This window comes from Muscardinus avellanarius (genome assembly GCF_963383645.1).
Source record: "Muscardinus avellanarius genome assembly, chromosome: 5".
In the NCBI taxonomy this organism is placed as follows: domain Eukaryota; kingdom Metazoa; phylum Chordata; class Mammalia; order Rodentia; family Gliridae; genus Muscardinus; species Muscardinus avellanarius.
This window is the reverse complement of record NC_137790.1, coordinates 23,711,021-23,738,716: the sequence shown is the minus strand read 5'-3', so window position 1 is coordinate 23,738,716 and position 27,696 is coordinate 23,711,021. Positions and strand designations below refer to the sequence as shown.

Below are 27,696 nucleotides of genomic sequence, written 5' to 3'. Positions count from 1 at the left end.
CATTACCACTAACTAGATGAAGATAACAATACTGAGAAAATAGATGCGAACTGGGCATATGTGAGAGATTTCAAAGGAAGAATAACTTGGATTTAATTAGCTGTATAATTAAGAAAAAAGAAGAAAAATTTTGTGTTTCTATATTTTTTGGCAGAAAAGACTCTGTGGGTAATAATAGCATAACAATATAGATACTAAAGAATTAAATTATAATGTCTGCAGGCAGAGCTGAGCAGTGGTCCTCTTGGCCAACATGTTTATCATGCTTTGATCTCAAGAACTGCAAAAAAATATGAGTTTTGATAATTGCAGGATTCAAAAGTGATTATAGAGATACCCCATTTTACTTTCAGTTAAAATATAGACATGAAGTAGTGAACAAATGGAATCTGAATTTTGTGTGCTTCCAAGGAATGACATTACACTGAACAAATTTGTATTTGAGTAACATTTTGTGGAGTGTGTTAATAAAACAATAAAGAAGCACAGAAGATGAGAGAAAATGCACTAAAACCTTTGACTTTGTTGTCTTGGTAAAATTAGATGTCACAGTGAAAATATTTTTAATAGAATGTTCAAATCAGGAGGTGTTTTTTCTAAGATTACTGATGAGAAGGCATTTTTTTTGCATTTCTTTCTTAATTGCTCCAAAAGTTTTAAATTTTCTTGAAAATTATAGGTCTGTTCAAAATCTTATGAAATATAGGCTGCTGTAATGAATTGACAAGACCTTTCAATAATAAAAATATATATAATATGCAAAATTCTTTCAGAGCAGAAACAATTTTTTTTGGTGATACTGGGGTTCCTGGAAACCCTTCTACCTCTGGGTTACACTCCACGACACCTATTTTTTATATTTATATTTGGAAACAGGGTCTCTTAAGCCAGCAAGGCTGGTTTCAAACCTGTGAGATCCTCCTGTCTCTGCCTCCCAAGTGCAGGCAGGGATTACCAGCTGCTCTGCCCGGCGCAGAGCAGATACAATTTTAAAGTCCAGTTTCAATGAGAAAATCATACTCATTTTTATAATGGTTATGTTTTAAAGACCTTTTACGTATTAGAGTTCCCACTTCTCCACATCCTCACCAGCATTTGTTGTTGTGTTTTGAATGATTGCCATTCTAGTTGTAGTAGGTGGAATCTCAGGGTAGTTTTGATTTGAATCTCTGATTGCTAATAATGTTGAGCATTTTTTTCATCCATCTACTGGCCATTTGAATTTCTTTGTTCGTAAAGTATTTAGTTTACTTGCCCATTTTTAATTGGGTTATTTGTTTTCTTAGTGCTGAGTTTCTTGAGTTCTCTTTATAGTCTCAATATTAGTCCTCTAATGAAGAAGTATTTGGCAAAAAACTCCCCGTCTGTTGACTTTGGGTTGAGGTTCTTGATAGTTTACTTTGCTGTACAGAAGCTATTCAGTTTCATGCAATCACATGTATTTATTCGCCTTTTAGTATCTTGTGCATTGAGGTCTTGTTGAGAAAGTTTTTATCTGTACCCATGTGTTGCACTATTGGACCTATTTCCTCTTCTAGGAGCCTAAAGGTCTCTAATTTCTAAGTCTTTGTTTGATCCATCTTGAATTGATTCTTGTGCAGGGTGAGAAGGTATAATTTATTTTCATTTTTCTGCATATGACTAACCAGTTTTGCCAACACAATTTGTTGAACAGGCCATATTTATCCAGTTTTTGGCCCCTTTGTCAAAAATTAATTGTCTGTAAGTGTGTGGATTTGTTTCTAAGTCTTCTGTTCCATTGGTCTATGTATCTGTTTTTGTGCCAGTACTGTGCTGTTATTATTACTATGGCTTTATAGTATAGTTTAAAGTCAGGTATTATAATTACTCCTGCATGATTTTTGTTCCTGAGAACTATTTTGGCTATTCTGGATTTTTTTATTGTTTCAAACACATTTAAGAACTGATTTTTTCTATGTATGTGAGGAATAATCTTGGTAATTTAATAGGTATTCCATTGAATCTTTAGATCACTTTTGGAAGTATGGCCATTCTACCTATCCATGAACATGTAAGATCTTTCCATTTTCTAAGGTCTTCTTTGATTTCTTTTTTCTTTGTAGAGGTCCTTTACTTCTTTGATTAAGTTTATTTTTAAGTATTTGTTTTTTTGTGGAAAATCCTGAGTGGAAGTGTTTTCTGGATTTCTTTTTCAGTAGATTGATGGTTCGTATATAAAAAAGCTGGCAAGGGTGTGGAAAAGTGGGAACTCTAATACATTGTTGGTGAGATTGCAAATTAGTGCATCCACTTTGGAAAACAGTATGGAGAATCCTCAGAAGAATGGAAACAATCTTACCATTTGATCCAGCCATACCACTTCTGGGTATCTACTCAAAAGAAAGGAAACCACACTACCAAATTAACGCATCCATATGTATGTTCATAGCTGCACAATTTACCATTGCCAAACTATGGAGTCAGCCAAGATGTCCACCAACAGATGAATAGATTACAAAATTATGGGATATGTACACAATGAAATTTTACTCAGCCATAAAGAAAAACACAATAATGTCATTTACAGAAAATGGATGAAAATGGAGGACATTATGCTAAGTGAGAGTAGTTAGCCACAAAGTATAAGAAATCAGATGCTCTCCCTAATATGTGAAAGCTAAGAAGAAAATGGATTATAGGAGGAACTCTAGAGGAAGAAGGAGATTCTATAGATAAGCAAATAAGGCGACCTAACTGAGGGGATGGGCAGGGAAAGAGTGTAATTCTCTAATGCACATGAGGTACTTTAACAAACATGTTAATATCAATCACCAAGCCAAACATGAGAAGGAGGTCTAGGGGAAAGAAGGTTTGCTTGAAAAAATGTATAGTTCTTGTACCAAAAAATAACAGTGCCTTAAATTATCTCTGTATATCTATAGGAATTCTAAGGTAATCCAAAAACTGCATGTGGCAGACAGGTAACAGACTGAATGAGATATCAGATTTTAAGTCTCTGCAGGTAATAAACTAGCCATTTCAAATGCCAGTGCTAAATGTTGTATCAAACTGCTAAGAGCTTCTGGTCTCTTGATGAAATTTAGAAATGCCAATGACTTCATTATATTTTATTTCTGTTAATTAAGAAAGTCTTCTGTTTGATCACACACTCACTTAAATAATGAATACGTTTATACTTTTTGTGATAACAGATATCATTGTTAAACTAATGCCTGTGTTTCATTTTGAGAATGATTTACATGTGTGAGAATAATGTATATTTCATTTTGAGAAATGGTTTATATGTATGAGTAAATACACAAATAAATTCAATAAGTTGTGGTTTTATATTTCCCCTAATATTGACTGAAGAAGATAATTATCTGAGGTTTTTATCTCCCATTTTTCTGTTGAATGTATGCACTTATACTAAAGTTCTTTCTTATTTTAGTGATCCATGTGTCACACAGGTAGAAAATCTTCCCATCTTTATCTTTGTTCTTTTATCACTAATCTTAAGTGATTTCCAACATAACCTATTTGTTATGCCCATTTCTACCTTCCATCGTCTTTGCCACCAAGTAACAAAGATGCTCAGCACAACAGGCCCCATAGTTCTTTTTTATTTCCTAATTTAGTCACTCATCCCACCTCCAGACCAATCTCCAATACATGCCAATATTTCTATTATAAATAATTAATGGAAAAATGTAAGCAGAAACATTTTATCATGGCTTTAGAAATCCTCCATAGTCCTTTTCAAACTATTTCTTTAATGGTAACTTAATAATATTCTATGTAAGAAGAACCTCATTTGTATTGATCTACTGATACCCTGAATAGTCCTTGAACATTCCTACCATAGCTGATATTGATTGTCATTACTCTTTCTGTACTTCTAAATTACAATATATATCCTCTCTTCTTGTCCTCTTTATGTTTTATTGTCCTCTGTAAAAACTTATTATAAATATCATAATGACTATAACTGATACATACCATCTTATTTGATTATTCACATTTTTATGTAGTTTTATTTTTCAAAATAAATTGTACATCTCTTTATAAAAGGAACTATGGCTTACTAATTTTTACATACTATAGTGTCTAGAAGAGTGATGTTCAAAGTACTTATTGTCCATAAATATTTATTATGACAATATATTCAAGTTTACTTTTTTTGGTACTGGTGATTGAACACAGGGACATTATACCTCTGCGAAATACCCCAGCTCTTTTGAGTTTTTGTTTTGAAACTATCTTGCTAGGTTTCTTGAGAGTCTCACTACATTACTGAGGTTGTCCTTGAACCTATGATCCTCCTGTCTCAGCTTCCCACATATTAGGCTTACAGGTGTGTGCCAGCATGCCTGGATTCCAAGTTTACTTTTAAGATTATCACTGATGGACTTATTTAAAATTCATTGGCAGAGGACATATATTTAACATGGATTCACATATTTTTTTTGTACTGTGGATGGAACCCAGGGATATTCTACCTTCGAGCTATACCTGCAACCCTACTTTTTATTCTTTATTTTTAAACACAGTCTCACCGAGATGCAAACAGCCTCACTAAGTAGCTGAGGCTGTCCACGGACCACTATCCTCCTTTCTCAGCCTCCAAAATGCTAGGATTATAAGTGTGCACCACCAAGCCTGGCTTGCATTCACTTTTGAGTCTTTGAGATTAAAGCTTTGTCCTATCTTAAATATGAACTGTTAAACCGGCTTGGTACACAAACTTGTAATCTCAGAATTTTGAAAGCAGAGACAGGAAGATCACAGTTCTCAGACAGCCTCATCTAGTTAATGAGATCCTTTGCAATTCAGTGAGACCCTCTTCCAGCGTAAAATATTAAAAAAAAAAATTGGCTAGGGGTGTAGCTCAGAGATTGAATGTCACTGGCTTCCAGCACCAGTACTACAAAAAACAAACAAACAAACAAACAAAAAACTGTTTGAGAAAGTATTTATTAACATTTGTGATTATTCCAATCCAACTCTTTTATGAAATTATTTATGATTTATGATAAATATAATAATTTAATAATCAGTGGTTATTACATACAGTTAATCTAATCTATGTACTATTCCACCAACCACACATTTTACCAAGAACATTGTATTTATGTCGAATATATAGAAAGAACAAAACATCAAAATTAAATATTTCACCATCAATGCATACCATTTTATTTTCCAGCCATAATCCTAATTTAATTAATTTTTTAATTTTTTTCTAAATTAAACAAAAATAAATATCATTATCTAAGTTTATTTCTTCTTGCCTAAATTGCAAAGCCAGAAATGGAGGCAAGATAAACTGGATAAATTCCAAATATATCATTAGTCTTCAGTTTTCTTGAAACACAAGATTTTTGACATTAGAAAATGGTTTACTTTTCTTCTGACATTTGAGTCCAAAATTACTCATTTAGAGGCAGACACAGGTCACCGACTGAGCTCAAGAAATTTTGGATGTTAAATCACTAAAGTAATGATTAGGGTATGACCTCAAATTTTAGTGCTCTAAGTTTTAACTAAAATGCACATGTTTTAATATCTCTGTAGAAGCCAATTAGAACAAAGCTGGCTGTGGAAAATATAAATTTTTTTCTTAATATATTTTAAAAAACCTAAGCAACAAAATATAGCAATGTGCTTAGTCACCCTGATGTCTATGAAAAATATGGCCTTAATTAATGATTGAATTGATAGTTTGTACAGAATAAAAAAATTAACCAAGTATTTTAATATAAATTAACTAATTGATTTTATGCTCATTTTCACTTTATGCACACATCAGCATATCTTTTTAAAATTGTCTAGAACTCTCTTTAACTTTTAAAGTGCCTACATCTTTCAATTTCTTTCTTATAACTCTTTTTTAGAAAAACAAATTAATGCTAAGGTCAGAGGCAGAAATCACTAAGATAATAATTGGCAGAGATTTCTTAAATGCTCTGATGTTCTTATTCACTTAAGGCACTGAGACACAGTCAATATCATGTATCTAGCTCACAATAAGTTACTAAGGTTTGTACATTATTCTCTCATCTATTTATATATTTTAAGTTAAGAAGAAATATATTTTGATCAGTGACATATGATATCTAATGTTTGTGTATAAATAAGGTAGATAATTGAAAATAGACAACAACCATGTAATTCTCATTATTTAGTAAAAATCCTTTCTTATAAAAAGTGTTCACTTGTTGATACCATGGTTGGCGTATCAGAAGGTGTTTTGCAAAGTTATCCTAAAATTTTGCTTTGAGTATAGGATATAGCTAGACTTGAGGAAATGGAAAAGAGAGATTATATCTGAAAAAAAAAATTGAGCACAAGGACAGAAAAGTGACTCTGTGGGGTGAATGTGACAATCCCAGCACTTATATTTACAAAAAAAAATTGGAGAGGAGTAATTGGAAACAAATTTAAAAATAAATTTGATTTCAATTAACACATATAATAAATGATTTCTTGGAATCAATAATTTCACTCTTAAAATTTTTGAGTAAGAGAGTGAAATTAAAAATAGTTTTAGTCATGTATGAATGCAGTAGCCATATAGCCACTTTAAAAAGAGAGTGGATTAAGTAAAGAAAATGTATGGAGGGTGACTAAATATACTGGATTAAATTGAGTGATTGCATGAGTTTAAAATAAACAAAAGTGTTGTAGAGGTTGTATTTTAAAGATTTTACCTGCAACACTTGGAAATTAATTGATACTGATAAAATAGAAGAGTAAACAGGGTCCAAGAGAGGGAGAAGATCAGTGACTAGAGGAGGCTGAGTAAGGGCTGTGTGCATGTATGCCTCTATCACCCCGAACTTCATAAAGATGTATGATTGTAATACACCAATAAAAAATAAAAGCATGATTTTTGCACAAAAACAGATATATTGACCAATGAAACAGAATAGAAGATTCAGAAACAAGTCCTCATGATAACAGCTAGTTGATTTTTGTTTGTTGTTGTTGGTACTGGGGTTCCTGGGAACCCTTCTACCTCCAGGCTACACTCCCAGACCTATTTTTTATATTTTTATTTGAAAACAGTGTCTCTTAAGCCAGCGAGGCTGACTTCGAATCTGTGTGATCCTCCTGTCTCTGCCTCTCAAGCGTGGGGATTACAAGTGTGCCTCACCATGCCTAGCAGCTAGTTGATTTTTGATAATGATGTCACAGGTATATGCTGGAGAAATACAGTTTTTTCAATATATCGTGTTTGGAAAACTGTTTATCCATTTGTAGAGAAACCCCAGCCTCCCATGCTGTACAAACATCAACACAAGATGGATCTAACTAATTTCTAGTTAGACTAGAAATTTTGCAATTAATAGAAGAGGGCAGAGACTAACACTTCAACATATAGATACTAATAAAAAAAACCTTCCTCATTAAAACCCCCAAATCTCTGAAAATTAAAATGAGAAATAATATATAGATGATATTAAATTAAGTATTTTGCACAGCAAAGGATACCATCAGGAGTCTAGAGAGAGGGCCTGCCTAATGGGATAAGTCCATTGCCACTTATTCCTCTGATAGAGAACTAGAATGTACAAAGACCTTAAAAGAACTTAACACTAAAAAAATGATCAATTAAACTGAGGACATTTCTCAAAAGAAGTGGCCATATAGATAGCCAATAAATCTGTGGAAAAAAACCAGCATCATTAGTAATCAGAGAAAAAGCAAATAAAAACTGCACTGAGATTCCATCTAGCTTATGTTAGAATGGCAATCATCAAGAATACAAACATTAATATATACTGACAAATATGGAGGGAAATAGGAATTCTCGTACACCATTGTTGCAGCTTTAAATTAACCCAGCCTCTGTGGAGATCAGTGTGGATGTTTCTCAGAATATTGTGAATAGAACCACCATGTGATCCACCTATGCCATTCCTGGGCATCTTTCCAAAGGAACTTAACTTAGAATGTTATAGCAATGCCTGCATATCCATGTGTATAGCAGCACAATTCACAGTAGTCAAATTATGGAACTCTTCTAGGTATCTATCAGCCGATGAATGGATCACAAACTGTGGGATATGCACACAACGGAATTTTACTCAGCCATAGTAGAGAAAGAAATTTTGTCATTAATAGGAAAATGAATGGATTTTGAGAATATTATGCAGTTAGATTAGCCAGTCTCAAAAACATGAATAGTTGTATGTTTTGTTTCATATTTTATAAATAAATTGGGAAACAAAAGGAATCTCGGATAAAGAAGTAGAGTTCAATAAAGTTATGTAGGGGGTTTAAGGGAGAAAAGTGGGGATAGAGAGCTTATGAACATAAGTTATATACCACTCTGTGTGTTTATAAAATTATAATGCCAATCTCAATAACAAGTATGGGTTTGGAAATGGATGGAGTGGGCTCTGTAAGGAAGCACATCAAGTTTTGTGTGCTTATATATTCCTATCACTATATATTTCAGTATGACATATAATTACAGTGCACCAGAAAAGTATAAACATTATGTCTAATATATAAAAAAAGAAAAGAGCATGAGGAAAAAAGTATATATTTTTTATTTTATTTTTTATTTTTTTTTGGTGGTACTGGGGTTCCTGGGAGCCCTTCTACCTCCGGGCTACACTCCCAGACCTATTTTATTTTTTGAAACAGGGTCTCTTAAGGCAGCGCGTCTGGCTTCGAACCTGTGCGATCCTTCTGTTTCCGCCTCCCAAGCGCGGGGATTACAAGTGTGCACCACCACGCCCGGCATATTTTTTATTTTAATCCTTTGGCTTCCCTTGCCTCTTTTCAGTATGTCCATGGGCATGCTCAAGTATTCTTTAATTTATCAAACTGCTGACTTCATGCTCAAATTTGCGGATACCAATAACCCCAACCATCTCTTCAGATTCAAGTTTTTTACAAAGGCTATCTTCAGCGTCTTGAGTTCTTTGCAATTTGCCACCTTTGATCCTATCCCACTTAAACTTACTTCACCCAGGAGATTAGCTACTTTTTTAAAAGAAACATTTTCCTCCTATGAAATTTCACTAGAATTTGTGTTGCACATGATTGTTAGACACATCCTCTCCTTTATTTCAACCAGTTTTCTTATTCTTTCTGATTTGTGATTTTCTTTATCTGTTTCTCTCTGAAATATTAGATTTACTTGAACATTTGTTGAGCTAGGAATTCTTTGAGTTTTGAGAAATTATGACTAAAAGTAGGACCTAATGCCCAAAGGGAATAACAAAGTCAATGTAGCCCAAACTAAACTTCTAGAAAGGTTTCTGCATAGGGAAAAAGAATTTATCAATTGAAGATGGGGAATATGGGGAAACATTTTATCTTGTTTGAACTAAAATAAGATACTTGATAGCTCTTTTTCAAAAAGTATTTTGTTTCTTTCATTTTTTATTATTTTATTTTATTTTTTCCATATATAAAATTTATTTTCTGTTTTAAATTTTTTATTGGTGCATTGTAGTCATATATCTTAATGGGATAAAGGGCTTGTGGAGACATACATGCATACATCATCCAATTTTTAAAAAACAAATATATTTTAACTGGTATGTAAAAGCATAAAGTCATAACCTTTATGGAGTATTGTGATGTTTCAATACATGTATACATTGTAAATGCATAAACTATATTATACGTGTCATCACCTCATTCATTACTTTATTATAGTGAAAATATCTGTAATACTTTTTTCTAGCTCTTTAAAAATATTTTTATCTTTTAGCATTTTTTTCCCCCCTGCAGGACAGAGGATTGAACGCAGGAACATTTTACCTCAGAGCTACACCTCCATCCTTATTTTTTGTCCTTTATTTTGAAACATGGTCTCACTAAGTTGGAGAGGGCCTCACTAAGTAGCCGAGGCTGACTGGGAACCTCGATCCTTCTATCTCAGTCTCTCAAGTACTGGGATTATAAGTGTGCACCACCACTCCTGGCTTTTACATATTTTAAATGTAGTTATGTTACAGTTCTAGTCTAAATCTTATTTACTTTGAAATTTCAAAGAGTCTATTTCTCCATTTTGATGTTTCAATATACTCTTGTTCACAGTGCCTTATTTTATCACTTCTGTTTGATCTCCAGTACAAAGTTTTGTAAAAGGATTAACAGCTGGGCATGGTGGGGCACTCTTGTAACCCCATGTTCGAAGCCAGCCTCGCTGGTTTAAGAGACCCTGTTTCCAAAAATTAAAAAAAAAAGTATAAAATAGGTCTGGGAGTTTAGCTGGGAGGTAAAAGGGCTTCCAGGAACCCCAGTACCACCCAAAAAATAAAAAATAAAAAATAAAGGGTTGAGAAGAACTTTATCACATTATCAGGCTAATAATATGGCTCTTCTACCACTTGGCTTTGAACACTACATATAAAACTTCATACTAGTTTAGCTTTTCTGCTTGCTTAGGTTGTCCAGCTAACACCTGTTTATAAGTAAAATATCTAGCATGGATGCAGCAGAATTTTCATTAATCGATGGGAAGATGGGCTCTTTATTTCTAGGTCAAGTGCTCCTGTCACTTCTCTTTGCCAGCAGATTGTCTGATTTTATCTTCTCTGCACACTGAGGGAAGAACTTATCCCCGGCCAGTGTTAATCTCCTTTTAGGTAGTATGTCTACTTCCTGGACAAGCTCAGATCCCACCTCAGCACTCTGTGATCAGATAACTGAGCCTTTTGGTTGCTTTGATCTGCTGATTCTCACCACAGGCTTGCATTCTAGTTTCAGAGTCTTCACTTGTCCTTTGCCCCTCCATTACATGACTGAAACATTAGTTATTTAGAGCTGGAGAAGGGATGGCGGGGCAGAATTTAGATTGTGATCACATGATCTTGCCTGTCAAATTATTAAAAACAAGTCTGTCAGTTTGTACAAAAACAAAATTGTAATAATTACCTAAAATTTTAGCATATTCAATTTTATTTAAAATTTGACAATAAACGTTTTACTTACCACATGTTTTCTCTGTTTTATGGCCATTACCCTGGCAATCTTTCATGTTACTTTTTCATTTCGTGAATACAGATGTTCATTTACATTTTCCTATACAATGCTTCCCTTACTGTGTATAGCTTCTCTTATGGAAGCATGCTCCTAGAAAATCAAAATGACATTAATTTTTTAATATTTTTAATTGTTAAATGATAGCATAAGACTTGCTCTTTCTAACATAATTCCAATTGTTGGGCAACAATTTCATTAGATATTATTCAATCTGATCATATTTTACATATGTAAAGGAGTATTCCTTACTCCTCTGAGTAAGGAATAGCTTTCTGAATATGAATTTGATCCTTTGACACATTACCTTAGACAAGTACTATAGGTCTTGTATGAGCAAAATAATATAACATGTATGCTGTCATTGAATTACATTCTCCAAAAATTTCCTTCAACATTTTGGGTAATAAAAATTTTCTTTGTATTATGTAGTAATCATTTACTATTATTCACACCTAAAATTAATTGTTATCAATTTTTTTCAGCTCTTCTTCAAGTGACAATTTCACTGAGTAAAGTAGAGCTTAGTGTGGGTGAATCTAAATTCTTCACATGTACGGGTACGTATTTAATTTTTTGTGCCTTAATAATTGGTAAAAAGTGGCTAAATTTAAGTATTTGAAAACTCAAATTTCAGCCGGACGTGGTGGCACACGCTTGTAATCCCCATGCTTGGGAGGCAGAGACAGGAGAATCGCGCTGGTTCGAAGCCAGCCTCGCTGGCTTAAGAGACCCTGTTTCAGAATTTAATAATAATAATAATAATAATAATAATAATAATAATAATAATATAACAATAATAATTTAGTAGTGCATTTATAATGATTGTAAAAATATTAATAATCATGTTTTACACATTAAGTATTAATTTCATTTTTATTTTGAAGTTATCATTTTGGGCTGTCAAGTTAGATCACTTTTAAATTAGCTTTGCATGGTAATTTTTAAATCAATATAAACATTATTTCTGACTAAATATAAATATTAGTATAAATGTAAAGACAATAACTTTATAAGTAAGCAATGAATAAATTAGATATGGCCAGGTGCACTGCAGTTACACCTGAATGAAAATTATAGGAAAAAAATCAATTCATTTGAAAAGTGAATATTCATTTTTGTATAATATAATTATTTAATTAGGAACATGTTTGCACTATTATGTTTACTTAATCAGAAGAAATTATGAAAGATTTTATGGCTGTTAAAATGTATCTTATGTCATGATACCTATGGAAAATACGATGAGCCTTATTCAGTTTAATCATCTAGACTCAGAATTCTTTCAGAAGAAATTTAAATACTTGAACATAAAATTATCAATCAGTATATTACGAAACTCGTAAATGAATGCATTCTACATAAATTTAGATTCATCATATTCATATTTATGCACACAATCCTTTATACCTGAACTACTCAACAATATTCAAATAATACCAAAATTGCTTAGGAGAATATTTTACAATTGTTTCTGTTCCTGATTACACAAAACTGATTCAAAACCAGATTAAAGTAATTATTTGTGATATTTATTTTAAAAAATATAAAGGTTACCTTGAGAATTACATATTTTATTTAAATAATTTTAAAATATGTTAAAAGTAGAAACATATTTATATAACATATTAATAAACCATATTCAGAGTATATTTTATAAAATATCACATCTTAGGAAAAAATGAATAGTTTATTTATAGATCTGCATTCCTGAAAGTCTGCAGTGGTAGACTTGTTAAAAATCCAATATCACATATTATGATAAAAGATATTTGACAGGATAATGCAGGCCAATAGTTCTAAATCCCATACTATTTTATCTACAGAAATGAAAAGATATGCACGCACACTCAGTTGTATCACTTAATAACTGAATAATAACATTGTTTACTTCAAATTTTATATTATATATTTTAGTATATCACTATAAACTAAAATATATTACTCTATGTATTATAAAACCTTAAAACAGGACTTTTAAAATAGGAACTAAAGCCAAGCATGGTATCACTTACCTGTAATTCCTGTATTTGAGAGGCTGAGACAAAGAGATCACAGATAGGTGGCCAGATTCAGAAACTTAGTGAGATTCTCAGAAATTTGTGGTGACCCTGTTTCAAAATAAAACAAATAAAAAGGAAAGATGTGTACCTTAGTAGTAGAATGCCCCTGGGTTCAATCTCCAGTAGAAAATATACGTATACAGTCTTAAATATGAAATAGAATTGACATCATTCAGTGCTATTAAGTTTCTTAATGAGACAAAATTTTTCTATATAAACATGTATGTAAAAAGTTATACCATAGTCATAGAAATGTTTCTATTTATATTGATTATAGTATTAAAAGGAGAATCGAAACATAAATGCATAGGAAACCATGCAAATCAATGCTTCAATTCATTTTGTATTATGATTGCAACTTTAAAATTTCCAGACACCTTAAAAATGTAGGTTTGTAAACCGCAGTAAATAATTATCTTTTAAATTAAAAGTAGAAGGTTGCTATACACTGTAATCTAAATGAAATGTCATATAGAGCAAAATAATTTGTATAACTACATTTAATGAAAACAAAGCATTTAATAACATTTATTAATAATGTGGACAATAAACCATCTAAATTAATATGGGAAGTTTTGGTGGAAACTATTCTTTAGTAGAGATCCTGCTGTATAAAAATCTAAAATAATTGGGCATGATGACATATACCTTTAATCTACTTTGTATGCTGAGAAGACACATACACACACACACACACACACACACACACACACACACAGAATAAATCTCCCATGCTAATGAAGTTTTCTATGATGTTCGAAAAGAAAATATCTAAGTTAACTCAATATTTATTTAAAAATTTGCCTAAATTTTTTTATATTTTTGCTGACTCCTGTATAATTTACTAGAAAAAGAAGACAGTTTGCTTCTAAATTACTTACTTAATTTATTTTAATTTTTTCTCATTCTTCTGATTATTAATAATCATTTTGATGGGTACTGGGTATTGAGCCAGTTAGGTCAAATACTGGGAGGAACCATACCAGACAATTCGAGGGAGGGGAGCAAAATGTTATTCTTCCACTTGCAAGCAGAAGGGTTAACACGAAGTAACATCAGCCCCAAAGGACAGAGTGGGAGCATTATTTATAGGACAGAATATGCAAAGTATGAAAAGATCTGAGATTGAATAGAAAGCCACTGTGATAAGTTTATGTCTTAATAGAACCAAGGAATGTTCTACCCTTGAGATCCATCCCCAACTTCCCTCCCTTTTTAAAAATTTCCTTTCTTTTCTTTTCTATTTTCTTCTTTTCTTTTCTCTTCTTTTCTTACTTTTATTTATTTTTGTGTGTGTGTACTAGGAATAGAACCAGGGGAATTTTACCTCTGAGAAACACCCCCAGCTCTATTTTTTTATTTTTTATTTTGAAACATGATTTCATTGAGTTGCAAAGGGCCTCACTAAGTAGCTGAGACTGTCCATGAACCGCCAGTCTCCTGTCTCAGCCTCACAAGTGCACCATCATGCACATCTTAAAGGAGGACAAGATGGTAGAGGCATTCATGCACACATCACTTATTTAACCCTTACCCAATTCCTACCCATTTTCTTCCCCCTCCTGTCCTCTCATGTTTGGCTTACTGATTACCTTTCATATGTGTATCAATGTACATCATGTACATTAGGACATTTTCTCTTTACCCCTTCAATCCCCCTCATTTAGGTTGATTTATTTGCTCATCTATGGTTTCTCCTACCTCGTCTAGAATTCCTCCTATGACCCCTTTTCTTTCTTGCTTTTGAATATTAGGGAGAACATCTGATTTTTTTACTTTTTGTGACTTAGTAATCTCACTTAGCATAATGTTCTCTGTGATATGTACACAATGCAACTTTACAGAACCATAAAGAAGAACAAAATTATGTCATCTGTGAGTAAATGGATTGATTGATTTTTAATTAATTTGTTTTGGGGATTGAACCCAGGAACATTCTGAGTTACACCATGAACTCTTTTTTATGTTTTTATTTTTATTTTTATTGATTGATTTATTTTTGCAATACTGTGGATAGAACCCAGGAGGCATTCTACCTCCAAACTATACTCCCAGCCCTATTGTTTATACTTTATTTTAAAAACAGAATCTCACTGAGTTGCAAAGGGCCTCGCTAAGTAGCTGAGGCTGTCTGTGAACTGTGATACTTCTGTCTCAGCCTCTTGAATGCTGGGATTACAAACATTTGGCACCACGCCCGGCTTATTTTTTATTTTGAAATAGGGTCTCAATAAGTTTTTGAGGGCCTAAGGTGCTCACTCTGGCCTTGAACCTGTGATCATTCTGTCTCAGTCTCCTCATTACTGGAATTATAGCCCTGTGCCATGACACCCAGCTCTAAAATTATTTCTCAGGGAAAACAACAACAACAACAACAACAACAACAACAAAAAAAAAAAAACCAACAAACCAAAAACCAAAAAGAAGAAACAGATTTATTTAAAGTGTCTCTGCATAGAGTAGATAATTATGTGCATTTTTAACCCTTTTGAGTTAATAGTGCGTGTTGCTTTCCCAAATTATTTCTTGAGTAATTATGTGAAATACATTCTTTTGGTAACTAAAAGCAAAGGCAGGAAGCTTTGGGTTTTAAAAAGTGCTAATGACCTAGATTCTGAACTGGAAAACTTAAATAAATGTTTACACTGTGATGATTGGGTTATAATTGCCTAGCAGGATAAGTATCACTTTAATACATTCTAATTATCATATGATTTAATAGTTAATAATTTTAGATAAAAATGTTAAACTTACTCATTTTCATGGGGGAAGAGATTAGGGCTTTATTTTTAAATTGTTTGTTACCTTCTCTGTACAAGTTTAACAACTTTGAAAATTGATTAAAAATTACCAAATGCCAAAATTGGTTTTGTGAATAATTTAGATTTTTCTAGTCTCTGCTTTATTTGGTAAAATACTGTTATCTGTTGACCGGAGCAAAGATAATTGAGCATGTGAAATAATATTAAAGGTCATGTTTCTGTTCAAATGTTATATATTGACTGGGTTTATGTCCAGCATAGGCAGTTTTAGTACTTAAACAAGATAGTATTGTACAGATTATGTAAAGTTTCAATTTTCTCAGCTTAAGTATTATGTAGAAAATTTGTATTCTGCTTCCTTGGAAAGGAATGATTCCTCAATGTTAGATAAACAAGGATGAACATTTGTCTTAACATTTGTGTTTACTTTCAATTTCATATGGTTTTGATTTCCAGTTTTCTACTTATATTTTTGTTAAATTGTTAAAAATTGATGCATAATAGTAAATGTCACTGTTACAACAAACACTTGATATTTTCAAATATTTCTTTTGCTTGGCCCTATGCAGCAATTGGTGAACCTGAGAGTATAGACTGGTATAACCCTCAAGGAGAGAAGATAATTTCAACACAGAGGGTAGTAGTACAAAAGGAGGGTGTTAGGTCGCGATTAACCATCTACAATGCAAACATAGAAGATGCAGGGATATACCGTTGCCAAGCAACAGATGCCAAAGGACAGACACAAGAAGCCACAGTAGTTTTGGAAATTTACCGTAAGTCTTGTACTTATAAATTCTAGTTGACTGAGACTGTAATTTCTTTTTTTGTTGTTTTTTTTGTTAAATAAATTTTGATTGGTGCGTTGTAGTCATACATCTTAATAGGATAAAAAACTTGTGGATATACATGCACACATCACCCAATCAGCCCCTATCCAATCCCTAGCCCTTCTCTCCCCTTCCCTACTTCCTAAGCTTGTTTTCCTGATTAACTTTGATATGTTTGTTTTTTTCCATATATGGTCAAGTTATTTTTGACAAGGTTTCCAAGAACATTTGGTGAAGGAAATAATAATCGTTTCACTAAATATTGTTGAAAAATAATAATTACATGAAAAAGAATAAAATTGGGCCCTTACCTATCACCATATACAAATATTAACTCAAAATAGATTAAAGACCTAAATGTAAATGTTAAGACTATAAACTTTTAGAAGAAGACCAGGGTCATAAAACTTCACAACATTGAAATTGGTAGTGATTGCTTGGATATGATTCCAAAGGCACAGGCAACAAAAGAATAAACAAACTTCATAAAAAATAGAAAAATATTGTACATCCAAAGACAATGTAAACAGAATTAAAAGTTACTGATAGAATGGGTTAAAATATTTCCAAATTAAGAATTACAACAGCATAAAATGTTTTTAATAACAAACACTTTCACTCAAGAACAAATTATGTGCTGTGTGATGCTCTAAGACCTATGTAGATATCAGTTTATTGGTGTTTTACTGAGTGTATTCAGAACTCTGTTGGCAAAACAATATAAACAAAAATATTTTAATTTCTCAGGTCATTAGGAATCTGTTGGATATAGGTATAATAGTGGTTTAATTGGTGGTATAAAATAAATTTGGTATATAGTTTCAGTTTAAAATTAAAAGTCCCAATTAAGAAAAAGGGCATTGAACATGTCACAGCACTGATTATTGTGGACTGGGGATTTGGAGTGAAGTCAAGGAACAGGAATAGACAGAGATGGAGATGGAATTTAATCTACTATAGAATAATACTTTGTCAGGATTCCTCACTACCAGGGGTTTTGTTAACAATGTTTTCTACATGCATGCTTCATTTTATAATTGAGATGGATTTTTCTTATGTCCCTTTCTCTTTCTTATCTAAAAATCATTAAACATTTTTTAGGATCACTGTGAAGACTATTGGCTATACGTATTTGAAACCAGGCTTTATAAAATACTCTTCTGACATTGAGCAAATATCTCAACCTCTTTACTTTCAGGGTTGTCATTTATAAAACATGGGCAAGAGTATAAAGTATTATTTTGAGGACTACATTAACTAATATTGCAAGAAGTATTTAGAAAAATGCCTAACAGATAATATGTGTTTCTTGACATTTCTGCCACATAAATATGAAAAATTATATATTTATAATATAACTTTATAAACTGTCATGAGTTCAGTTTTTATTATTATTATAGAAATTATTACTTGAGAAATTAAATAGAAAAAAATGAAACTATTCCCATATTATAATTCCTGGTTTGAGAACCTGAGTCCAGTTTGTTAATACATTGCTAGATTCATTTATTATGATTTGCTATTTTATTTATTTGTTTGCTTGTTTATTTATTTATTTATTTATCTATCATTTATTTTACTTCAGTTACATTGAGAACCTCCAGAAAATATGTTTGTTTCTTATTTATGGGACTTCCACGGTACTTATTACAAAGATAGCAGAAATTTAAGTTGAAATATTTACTTCTTAAGCATAGTATTTGTTTTTTATACTTTTTGGTGTACTGTAGTCTTACATCATGATGCCATTCACAATTATAGTGAAATATATGCATCTAGCCCTTAGTAGGCTTTCCAAGATTTTTTTATTATTTCAAATGATGCAAGGGAAGGCCCCTGGTTTTATTTATGAAGATAAACATTTTGAGATGTAAAGGGAAATTCATTGTTTTTGTGAAAAAATCCTCAAGCACAAATATTCATTTGATTTGTTCATTTAATACAAGTATTGTTGTCTACTCAGTATTAGTCTAAGTCACATATAATAAATAATTGTAAAAATACTTAAGTGCTGTATAAACATATCATGAAATTTTATGGAAAATAAAGTGAGGATAGATAGATAGTAAAAGAAGAGGGAAATTCCCTAATGTATATGATGTACATTCACAAACATATCAAAGTCAATCACTAATTCAAACATGAGAAGGAGAGAGCAGGGAGGGAATGGGGTAGGACTTGGGTAAAATTTTGAGTTATGTGTGTATGTATGCCTCTACCATATTGTACTCCATTAACATGTATGATTAGAATGTACCAATAAAACATTTTTAAAAATTAAAAAGGTGGTACATGTTTAAGTGAGAAAGTATACTGATTTTTTATATTTTATTTTATTTTATGTGCATCATATTGACAATGGCATACATTCACATAGTGCTTGCTGCCCTCGCCCACCCCCTTCCCCTTTCCCCCCACTCCCAAAAATGGGTGTCCAGGTTGACCATGCTACATTAATACTTATACATATATTCGAATGTAGCTCCTCCATTAATCAACCTCATCTTTCTTCCTCTCCTACCCTTCCTTTCTAGTTTGCTGAGATTTCCACTCCATTACTCCATTATCTGGAGTCTTTTTTTTTTTTTTTTTTTTTTTTTTCGTCGTACTGGGTTTCCTGGAAGCCATTCTACCTACAGGCTACATTCCCAGACCTATTTTATTTTTGGAAACAGGGTCCCTTAAGCCAGAGCAACTGGCTTCGAACCTGCGGATCCTCCCAAGCAGGGGGATTACAAGTGTGTGCTACCACGCCCAGCTTATCTGTAGTCTTTCTGGTATCCCTAATACTTCCTAGTTTGGGCATATTAGAGAAAACGTATGTCCCTTCTCTTTCTGTGCTTGGCTGATCTCACTTAATATAATGCTCTCCAGGTCTTTCCACCTTCTTGAGAATGACATGATTTTATTCTTCTTTATATCTGAGTAGAATTCCATTGTGTGTATTTCCCATCTGTTGATGGAGACCTAGGTTGGTTTCATATTTTGACTATTCCGAATTGTCCTCCTATGAACATGGGTATACTATGTTACTGTAGTTCTCTGATTTCAACCACTTTGGAAATGTTTTTAATGAATAGTTTAGAAAGAAATTAGGATGAATTCTAGGTAGTGTGAATGCCCTCAGCAAGAAAAAGCCTGTATTATTCAAAAAATAAAAAAGATAATATTTCTGAATCATAATAAATAGGAGAAAAGAGGAATTAGGACAAGGGTTTGGGGATAAATGCCAGTTCATATGGGACCTTTTGTGGTTTTTAGATGGACTTTGGAGTTTATCCTAAGTGAAACAGAAATTTTTTAGAAGGTATATTGGTTTTCCTGGTTTAAAGTTTTGTAGGGCCAAAGTTTAACTTCTTATTTTACTGTAATATTAATAAACATAGATGTATATTTACTTAACTCAAACATGTTTTTGAGTTAAGGAGATGAAAATTATTTTATGGTATGTTTTGCTTTATTGATACAGAAAAACTCACTTTCAAAGAAGTGGTATCCCCTCAAGAGTTCAAGCAAGGAGAGGATGCAGAAGTGGTGTGCCGAGTCAGCAGTTCACCTGCACCTGCTGTCAGCTGGTTGTATCATAATGAGGAAGTCACCGCTACTTCCGACAGTTAGTATTTTGGTAACTCCCTAAGTTATATGTTCTAAAATATAACAAGATTTACAAATGCTGAATATGTGAGGCTGATTAAAGAAAATATAATATTTTCCTTAAATTTTTACATATTATTTTTTAATACTAGGGATTGGTCGGGTGTGGTGGCGCACGCTTGTAATCCCCATGCTTGGGAGGCTGAGACAGGAGAATTGCACAATTTTGAAGCCAGCCTCAGCTACTGAGTGAGGCTCTCAAGCAACTTAGCGAGACCCTGTTTCCAAATAAAATATAAAATAGGTCTGGGAGTATAGCCTGGAGGTAGAAAGCCTCTGGGTTCCACCCCGAGTACCACCACCAAAAAAAAAAAAAAAAAAATACTAGAAATTGAACTCAGGGGCATTATAACCTCTGAGCTACAATACTAGAAATACATATACATATATATATATATATATATATATATATATATATATATATATATATATTTTTTTTTTTAATCAGTGTCTCGCCAAGTTGTGGAGGGACTCACTAAGTAGATAAGGCTGACCACAAACCCGTGATCCTCCGTCTCAAATACCCAAGTTACTGTGGTTACAAATATGCACCACTACACCTGGCATTATAAATACTGTTTGAACCTTAAAGCTTTAGAGTTTGAAAACTATGGATCACAGGTCAAATGCAGCACCTTCCTTATTTCTTCAAGTTGTCAATACACAACTATGGCTCTAGACACACTGCATTTGACTACTTTAACTGAATTTTTAAGCAGTTTGACCAACATTTTGGTCTAAAAACTTACAGTAGTTACTATTTAAAAATTTACAGACAAGAAAATGTTCTCGTCATTTCTCTAATTTGAAGGAAATATTAATATATCTTATGCAATATTAAATAAATTAAGTAGTAGATGCAGACTCATACAGATTCTTCATATTTTATTTCAAACAAAATCTCATCAGTCCACTATAGGTAATCTTAAGAGAATCTTCAAATGAATTTCATTTATTACTCTGGAGTTGTTCTTCCAAAGACACCTACATGTTCTAAATATTATGGTAAGATCTGTATGGATAATAGAAAAGTTCATTCACTCATCTGTATGGATAATAGAAAAGTACATTCACTCAACATGTCTTCATGATTTTGATTCAGACTGAGCTAAAATCCCAGAATAATATGACATTTGTAATTGAAAGCATAATTTGCTTACATTATGCTCCTTTAGCATTGTGCATAGGGAGCAGTTTCAATTTAGAATATTTTTCAATGCACCTGCATTGCAGAGAGGTACAAAATAAATGAATCTTTTCAAGTATTTTCAATCTTGGATGATTCCGTTTTGTGTTTCCAAGGGACAAAATTTCTATAGCATAAAAGACAGAAAGTAGAGAGTTTCTATTTTTGAATATATAAAGAGAATGTATCATAATCACGTTCAATAGTCATTCTTTAAATTTTAAGATAATGTTTCTGAGCTGAGCATATTCAATGACTGTGAGTTATTGACAGAAACTTATTGTTTCTATTGTAATAAGTTAATGTAGAATAATAATTTCCTCATATTCAGTGTAACTGCAGTAGATTTTATTAACAAGTCATATGGATAAATTGCATGATATATTTTTAGCTTTTTCCCTTTCAATAATAAAGTCAGTTCTTTTATTATAGTTAAATGACAATGTCTAAACATTTTCAGATTATTTAATATTAAGTCTCACATGTACATCTAATTTATTGTGAACCTTAATTATAAGCAGGTTTTTAAAAGAGATAATTATTTTAAGAGACAAGAAACATAAGAATTACAATGAATTTAATATTCAAGCATAATGATACTGGGATGGTTCTATGATCTAACTTCCACATTTTTCCTAAAATGGAATAATGTAAACCTAGAACTTCACTTTAGTTCCACTTTTCTTTTTGACCCTTGTATTGATGAAATTTTCTAAATGCTTTGTTGCTAAATCAGTCTTCACAAGTTAACAATGAATTGTTACATACATTTCAAGTAATAGTTGTAAATGCAAGTTGTAAATAGAAGACTTAGTATACTTAAATAATTGTTAACTGAATCAATAAACTATTTGGCTAAATGCCAGGTTCATAGTAGATGAACTTCATCTCATTCATTTTTCTCATTCCCCCTTATTAATTTTTTAAATCATATTAATCAATTGGTTTGATTTTATCAAAAATTATAAAATCTTGTTTAATGAAATCTTTAAGTGTACTACTTCTAGTTTAAAAGAATCATTTAGTAGTTGATCACCTAGTACATGTCATCTAGAATTCTAGAAGTGTTAACTCATAGTTGATCAGAAAAACAAGTTCAATGTTTTCAAAATACTTATAGTCCAAAGACATAGATAATGTGTTAGTAGTCTTTTTGTCACTGTGATCAAAATACTTGACAAGAACAACTTTAAGGAAGAAAGATTTACTTTTGGATCAGGGTTTCAGAGTATTTGGTCCGTGGTCAGACCATTTTATTGCTCTGGGTCTGAGGTAAGGCAGGACATCATGGAGGAAGGAAGTGGCAGAGAAATGCTATTAAGCTCCTGGCAGTCATGAAACAAAGGAAAAGGAAGAGTATAAGCAAACCTTCCAGGGCACACCTCCATTACTTTCTTCTTTCACCTTTGTCCCACCTCCTGATAGTCCATTTGCTATCAATGGGTTCATCTGCCATTGAGGTGAGAATTACTGTGGTTCAGTCATTGCCTGAAAGTCCAGCTCTGTACCTTGCTACACTGGGGCCCATGCTTTCAATACATGGTATTGTGTGGAACATTCTAGATATAAATCATAACAAAAATAGGTAAATCAGTGAAAATAGTAAACTATATTTATGATAAAGTGGAATAATAAAATAGAATAAAGAATAAACACCTAAATTAGGGTAAGTGAGGATAGAAAATATGCCTGCCAGGAGGAAAACACCTTTAAATATGAGTAGAGATCAGCCAGGAGAGAGTTATAAGAATTTTTCCATGAGGAAAACACCCTATGCAGTGGCTAGAGGCAAGATAAAAGATACGGCACCTGTCAGAAACTGGAATAAGTTCATCCGATCTGGAATTTTTGAAAAAGTACAGATTGAATACTTAGACAAGTAGATAAAGAATATGGGGATGTGCTAATCAAGGACTAATAAGAAAGGAAATAATAAATCTGAGCCAAGTCAACATGGCTCTGACATCTCTGCTAAGAAGCTTGGAATCTGTCCAGAGCAGGAAGTCACTGAGGCTTTTAATGAAGGCAGCAACATGGTATAATATGTATTTGAGAAGGATATTGCCATTTCAGTGGAGAGAAAGACTTGGAATGGATTCAAGGCAAAATTCAAAGCACTGAGAAAAATTTGAATCCAAAGGAAATAATTGATGAGGGAAAAGAATTCAGAGGAAGTAATAATAAACACAGAAGTGATAGAACATTGAGTTTTGTTGGTTATGCAGACTTAGACTGAGATGTAAAGGATGATCTGGAATTTGTTTGGTTTAATAATTCCATAACCTTGAAAGTCACCTTGGGCAACCAGTTCCATACAAAAGCATTGTGAGGATGTACGAAAACGGACTGGAGTTATTGAGGTAAATTTTAGATGTGCCGAGATGAGGTACTTACAATCCTTTTGCTTAAAGACATCTGACAGACTTTTGAAAAGATAGTTACAAAACAAATAGGAAGAGTCTGACCTAAAAAAAAATGTGAATCATCAAATTAGACATAGTCATTAAAGCTAAAAGGGTGGCTGATCAAACTATTGACTAAGTATATAATGAGATTTTAGAAAAGAAAGGACTGCAGGATGTGGCAGCACACGCCTGTAATCCTAACTACTAGGGAAGCTAAAGTAGGAGGTTTGCAAGTTTTAAGTAAGTCTGGGTAACTTAACAAAACCTTGCCTCAAAATAAAATTAACAAAGAGAAAAAGACTGGGGATAGCGCACAGCTGTAGAGAGCTTGATAGAATGTTCAAGGCTTGGTGTTCAATTCTCAATACCAAATAAATAAATATGCAAATAGAAAAATAAAATAATTGAAAGGACTTAGAGATAACTTAGTTACGGACACATAAGACAATTAATTCTAAATTATGTAATTTATTTTCAAACATTGATGATTACAATTGATTTTGTGTATAATTGATAGAAACTGATAATCTGTAATATTAAAATATTTCTAAAATCCATAGTTGTGGGTGACTAGTTAATGCATGCTTCATTCATATACTTTCTGGTGATGTTGTTTCAGTAGTTTACTTACTACGTTCCATGAACTTTACATTCAGATTTAGAAATGACATGTAATTTTCCCATAGTTTTCTGTGTGGAAAAATATTATTGATGTAAACATATGTAGCAGTGTAGTAATTATAATTTTTCTAATTTTTTTGCAGGTCTGGGGATAGAACCCAGGGGCATTCTACCTCTGAGCTACTCCTCCTGCACTAGTTTTTATTCCTTATTTAAAACAGGGTCTCACTAAGTTGTGCAGGGCCTCACTAAGTAGCTGAGGCTGTCCGCAAACTCTGATCCTCCTGTCTCAGCATCCCCAATGCTGGGATTACAAGCGTGAGCCACCATGCGCAGGTTATAATGTTTTTAGAATAAAACTAAAGTAAAAGAGACCATCTGCAAGTAAAATGTTCTAATTAAAAGAAACATGTATTATTCCTATTAAAATATATGTTTTGTAATTATCTTCTATGTAAAGCCTTCATTCTTGATTAAAATAATCTTCCTCTTACTACTTTTCTTAATCCAAATATAATAAAATAATTAAGCTATCATTATAATCAAACGATGATATACATTTTATCAAGTTAAAAATAGAATGTTAGCATCACCTGGATAAAATTCAGAGCATTCTTTATAAATTTGGAGTAATAAATTAATAATGACTCTTATTCTACTTTCCAATGAAAAATTATAGGAAAAATTCTTAATTGGTTATGAAATTTCAAGAAGTTTTAGAAGTTCTGAGATATTACAAGACTTCTAGCAAGTTATTCTTTACAAATTCTTGCAGGTTTTCTTTCTTTCTTCCTAGTCTTTCTTTAGGTGACAAAAGTACATTTTTTGTACTTTTTATTTAAAAAGGAAAAGGACCTGAATAAACATGTTTTCTTTCTTATTAAGGTCAACCAGAAAAATGGGCTGACATTAGGATAAAGTTTATATGTCCTTGAGCAAAAATAATGTGACTGTAACTTTTTTTTATTCAGGATATTCTTGGCCTTATAACCTATGAATCTACACATGTGCATTCCCTATCACTGAATTCTTGAACAATAAACAACCACTACTCATCTATTTTAATGACTGTATATTGCCTGATGAATTTTCTGTCTGTTACAGAAGCCAAAACATCTCCTCATGTCATCCTTCTCATTAAAAATTCGTTGTGGAAAATTAAACCCAATATCTGAAAGGCTTAATCCCAGAGCAGTTTATTTGCCACTCATGCCATGTCCAGTTGGCAGCAGAAGCAGAGACAGATTCCACCCCATAAAACACATTCAATCAGAAGCCAAGGTGATGGTAGCGCTACCTTTTTCACAATTAGCTTCCAGTATTTTCCTAGAATCTCTATCCAGTCAGCAAAGAGAGGAAGAGCAGGCTAAAATGGAGCAGGTTTAAAATGGAAACTCTTAGCTGGGTGTGGTGGTTCAAGCCTGTAATCTCAGTACGTGGAGGTTGATACAGGAGGATCACAGGTTTGTGGCCAACTTAAGCAACTTAGGGAGATTCTCCACAACTTCGTGAGACCCTGTTTCAAAATAAAAGATAAAATTGAGCTAAGCGTGTAACTCACAGGTAGAATGCCCCTGGATTAAATCCCCAGCAACACACACACAAATATAAATTCTTGTCTGGACCCTGAAAATGTACCCCAAAATAATATAAATTTTACCCTAAAATAACAAATAAAATAAAATTAATTAAAGTAGAATAACAAACATTGTACCTTAAATTAATGGCAGTTTTATGACCAAAAGGCCCAATGTAGATTCAGACTGTGTCTCTCTTATTAGCCATTATAACTTAAGTAATATATCTAGCCAAAAAATTATGTTCAATAATATCAATAGATATATTAATTAATAAAAATTTAGATATTTCCTATACAGTATATTTCAAAATAGGACTTTATATAAGGATATTGCTTACATGTAGGAAGAGAAAATATTTTAGTACTGGAATAAATTTGGGATGATCATAGAGGAGACCACACTTGGAAAATAATGTCAAGCTATGCTTCTCTTTAGGCATCTCAGAAGATTATGGAATATTAAACTATTACTTAATGCATGTTCTTTATTACCTTATTTTGTATGTAAACATGTACACGTAAAAATGTAATCTTGAAATAAAGTTAATAAGGTTCGATCTATGCATATCTAAACAAGAGTATCTTGCATTTAGCAAAAATATTTTAAATAAATTCAAGGCACAAATAATTTTATACCCTTTCTGTGACATATATTATTATACCTCGACAGAATATGTAAAATTATTAGTTTAATTATCATTGAAGAAGGATGTTCTATACATTTCATAACCCTTTTCCATATCCAGGTTGCTATACATTTATAGTCAAAATTTTTACATGGAAAATAACTTATCTCCCTGCATTGTTTTTTCGCGTGTCATTTTTGAATCCAAAACATCAGGAGGAAAATAACAGTTTAGCCATTTTATGTGGACATAAAGTCTTGAATGTATTTTAGAAAGAATGTTATTACAAGGCAGTGTAGGGTGGAAAAATTGAAGTCATGAAATTACATTTTACTTTCAAATTTGAATTTGTTTGTTGATGAAACACTTGATTGTGTCAGACAAGAGCCATATTTTAATTTTTAGCATTTTGAGCACACACTGGACTCAGCCTTCAATTACTAATGTCATTTCCTCCCCTTTGCTTCCTTTCCAGATCGGTTTGCTGTGTTATCCAACAACAATCTGCAGATTCTCAATATCAATAAAAGTGATGAAGGTATATACCGATGTGAAGGAAGAGTGGAGGCCAGGGGTGAAATTGACTTCCGAGATATCATTGTAATTGTGAATGGTAAGCAGGAAATATGGTGAGCATATTTTGCTCTTCCTTTTAGCAAAATGCTTCTTACCTGAACAACTATGCAAAAATCTCAGTACTCTCCCTAGTAAACATCTTCTATACCTAGCAGAAGTTCCCTCCACCTCTCTGATGGTATCTGTTGCATCCTATGATACCTACAAGCTCAGTAACTCGGATTTTTTTTTTTTTTAATGTTGGCATCCTCATATTGCTTTTCAATGAACCTGTTGAGTTGTCTATTGTTAGGTTTGTAGTTACTGAGAAATGCCAAATAAAATAGTAAAATATCAGATTATAATTTTAAATGACATGAATTACTGCCTTAATTATAGAATTTGGCATTTGTACTTTCCAACTTGTAATTTATAAAGGTACTTTTC

General features: G+C 32.4%; 1 protein-coding gene across 3 annotated transcripts in view; it reads left to right on the top strand.

Annotated features, from left to right (window-relative positions):
• Positions 1 to 27,696, top strand: part of NCAM2 (neural cell adhesion molecule 2) — a gene marked incomplete at both ends in the record, with an annotated part of 560,084 nt that overhangs the window by 301,152 nt on the left and 231,236 nt on the right. For 2 of the 3 annotated variants that reach the window (XM_080696025.1, XM_080696026.1), the window contains 4 exons: positions 11,454 to 11,528; positions 16,363 to 16,569; positions 20,093 to 20,236; positions 27,170 to 27,307. In XM_080696025.1, coding sequence (XP_080552151.1) covers positions 11,454 to 11,528; positions 16,363 to 16,569; positions 20,093 to 20,236; positions 27,170 to 27,307 — 564 coding nt within the window. The remainder of the gene's footprint in view (positions 1 to 11,453; positions 11,529 to 16,362; positions 16,570 to 20,092; positions 20,237 to 27,169; positions 27,308 to 27,696) is intronic. The other variant, XM_080696027.1, reaches the window with a different exon arrangement.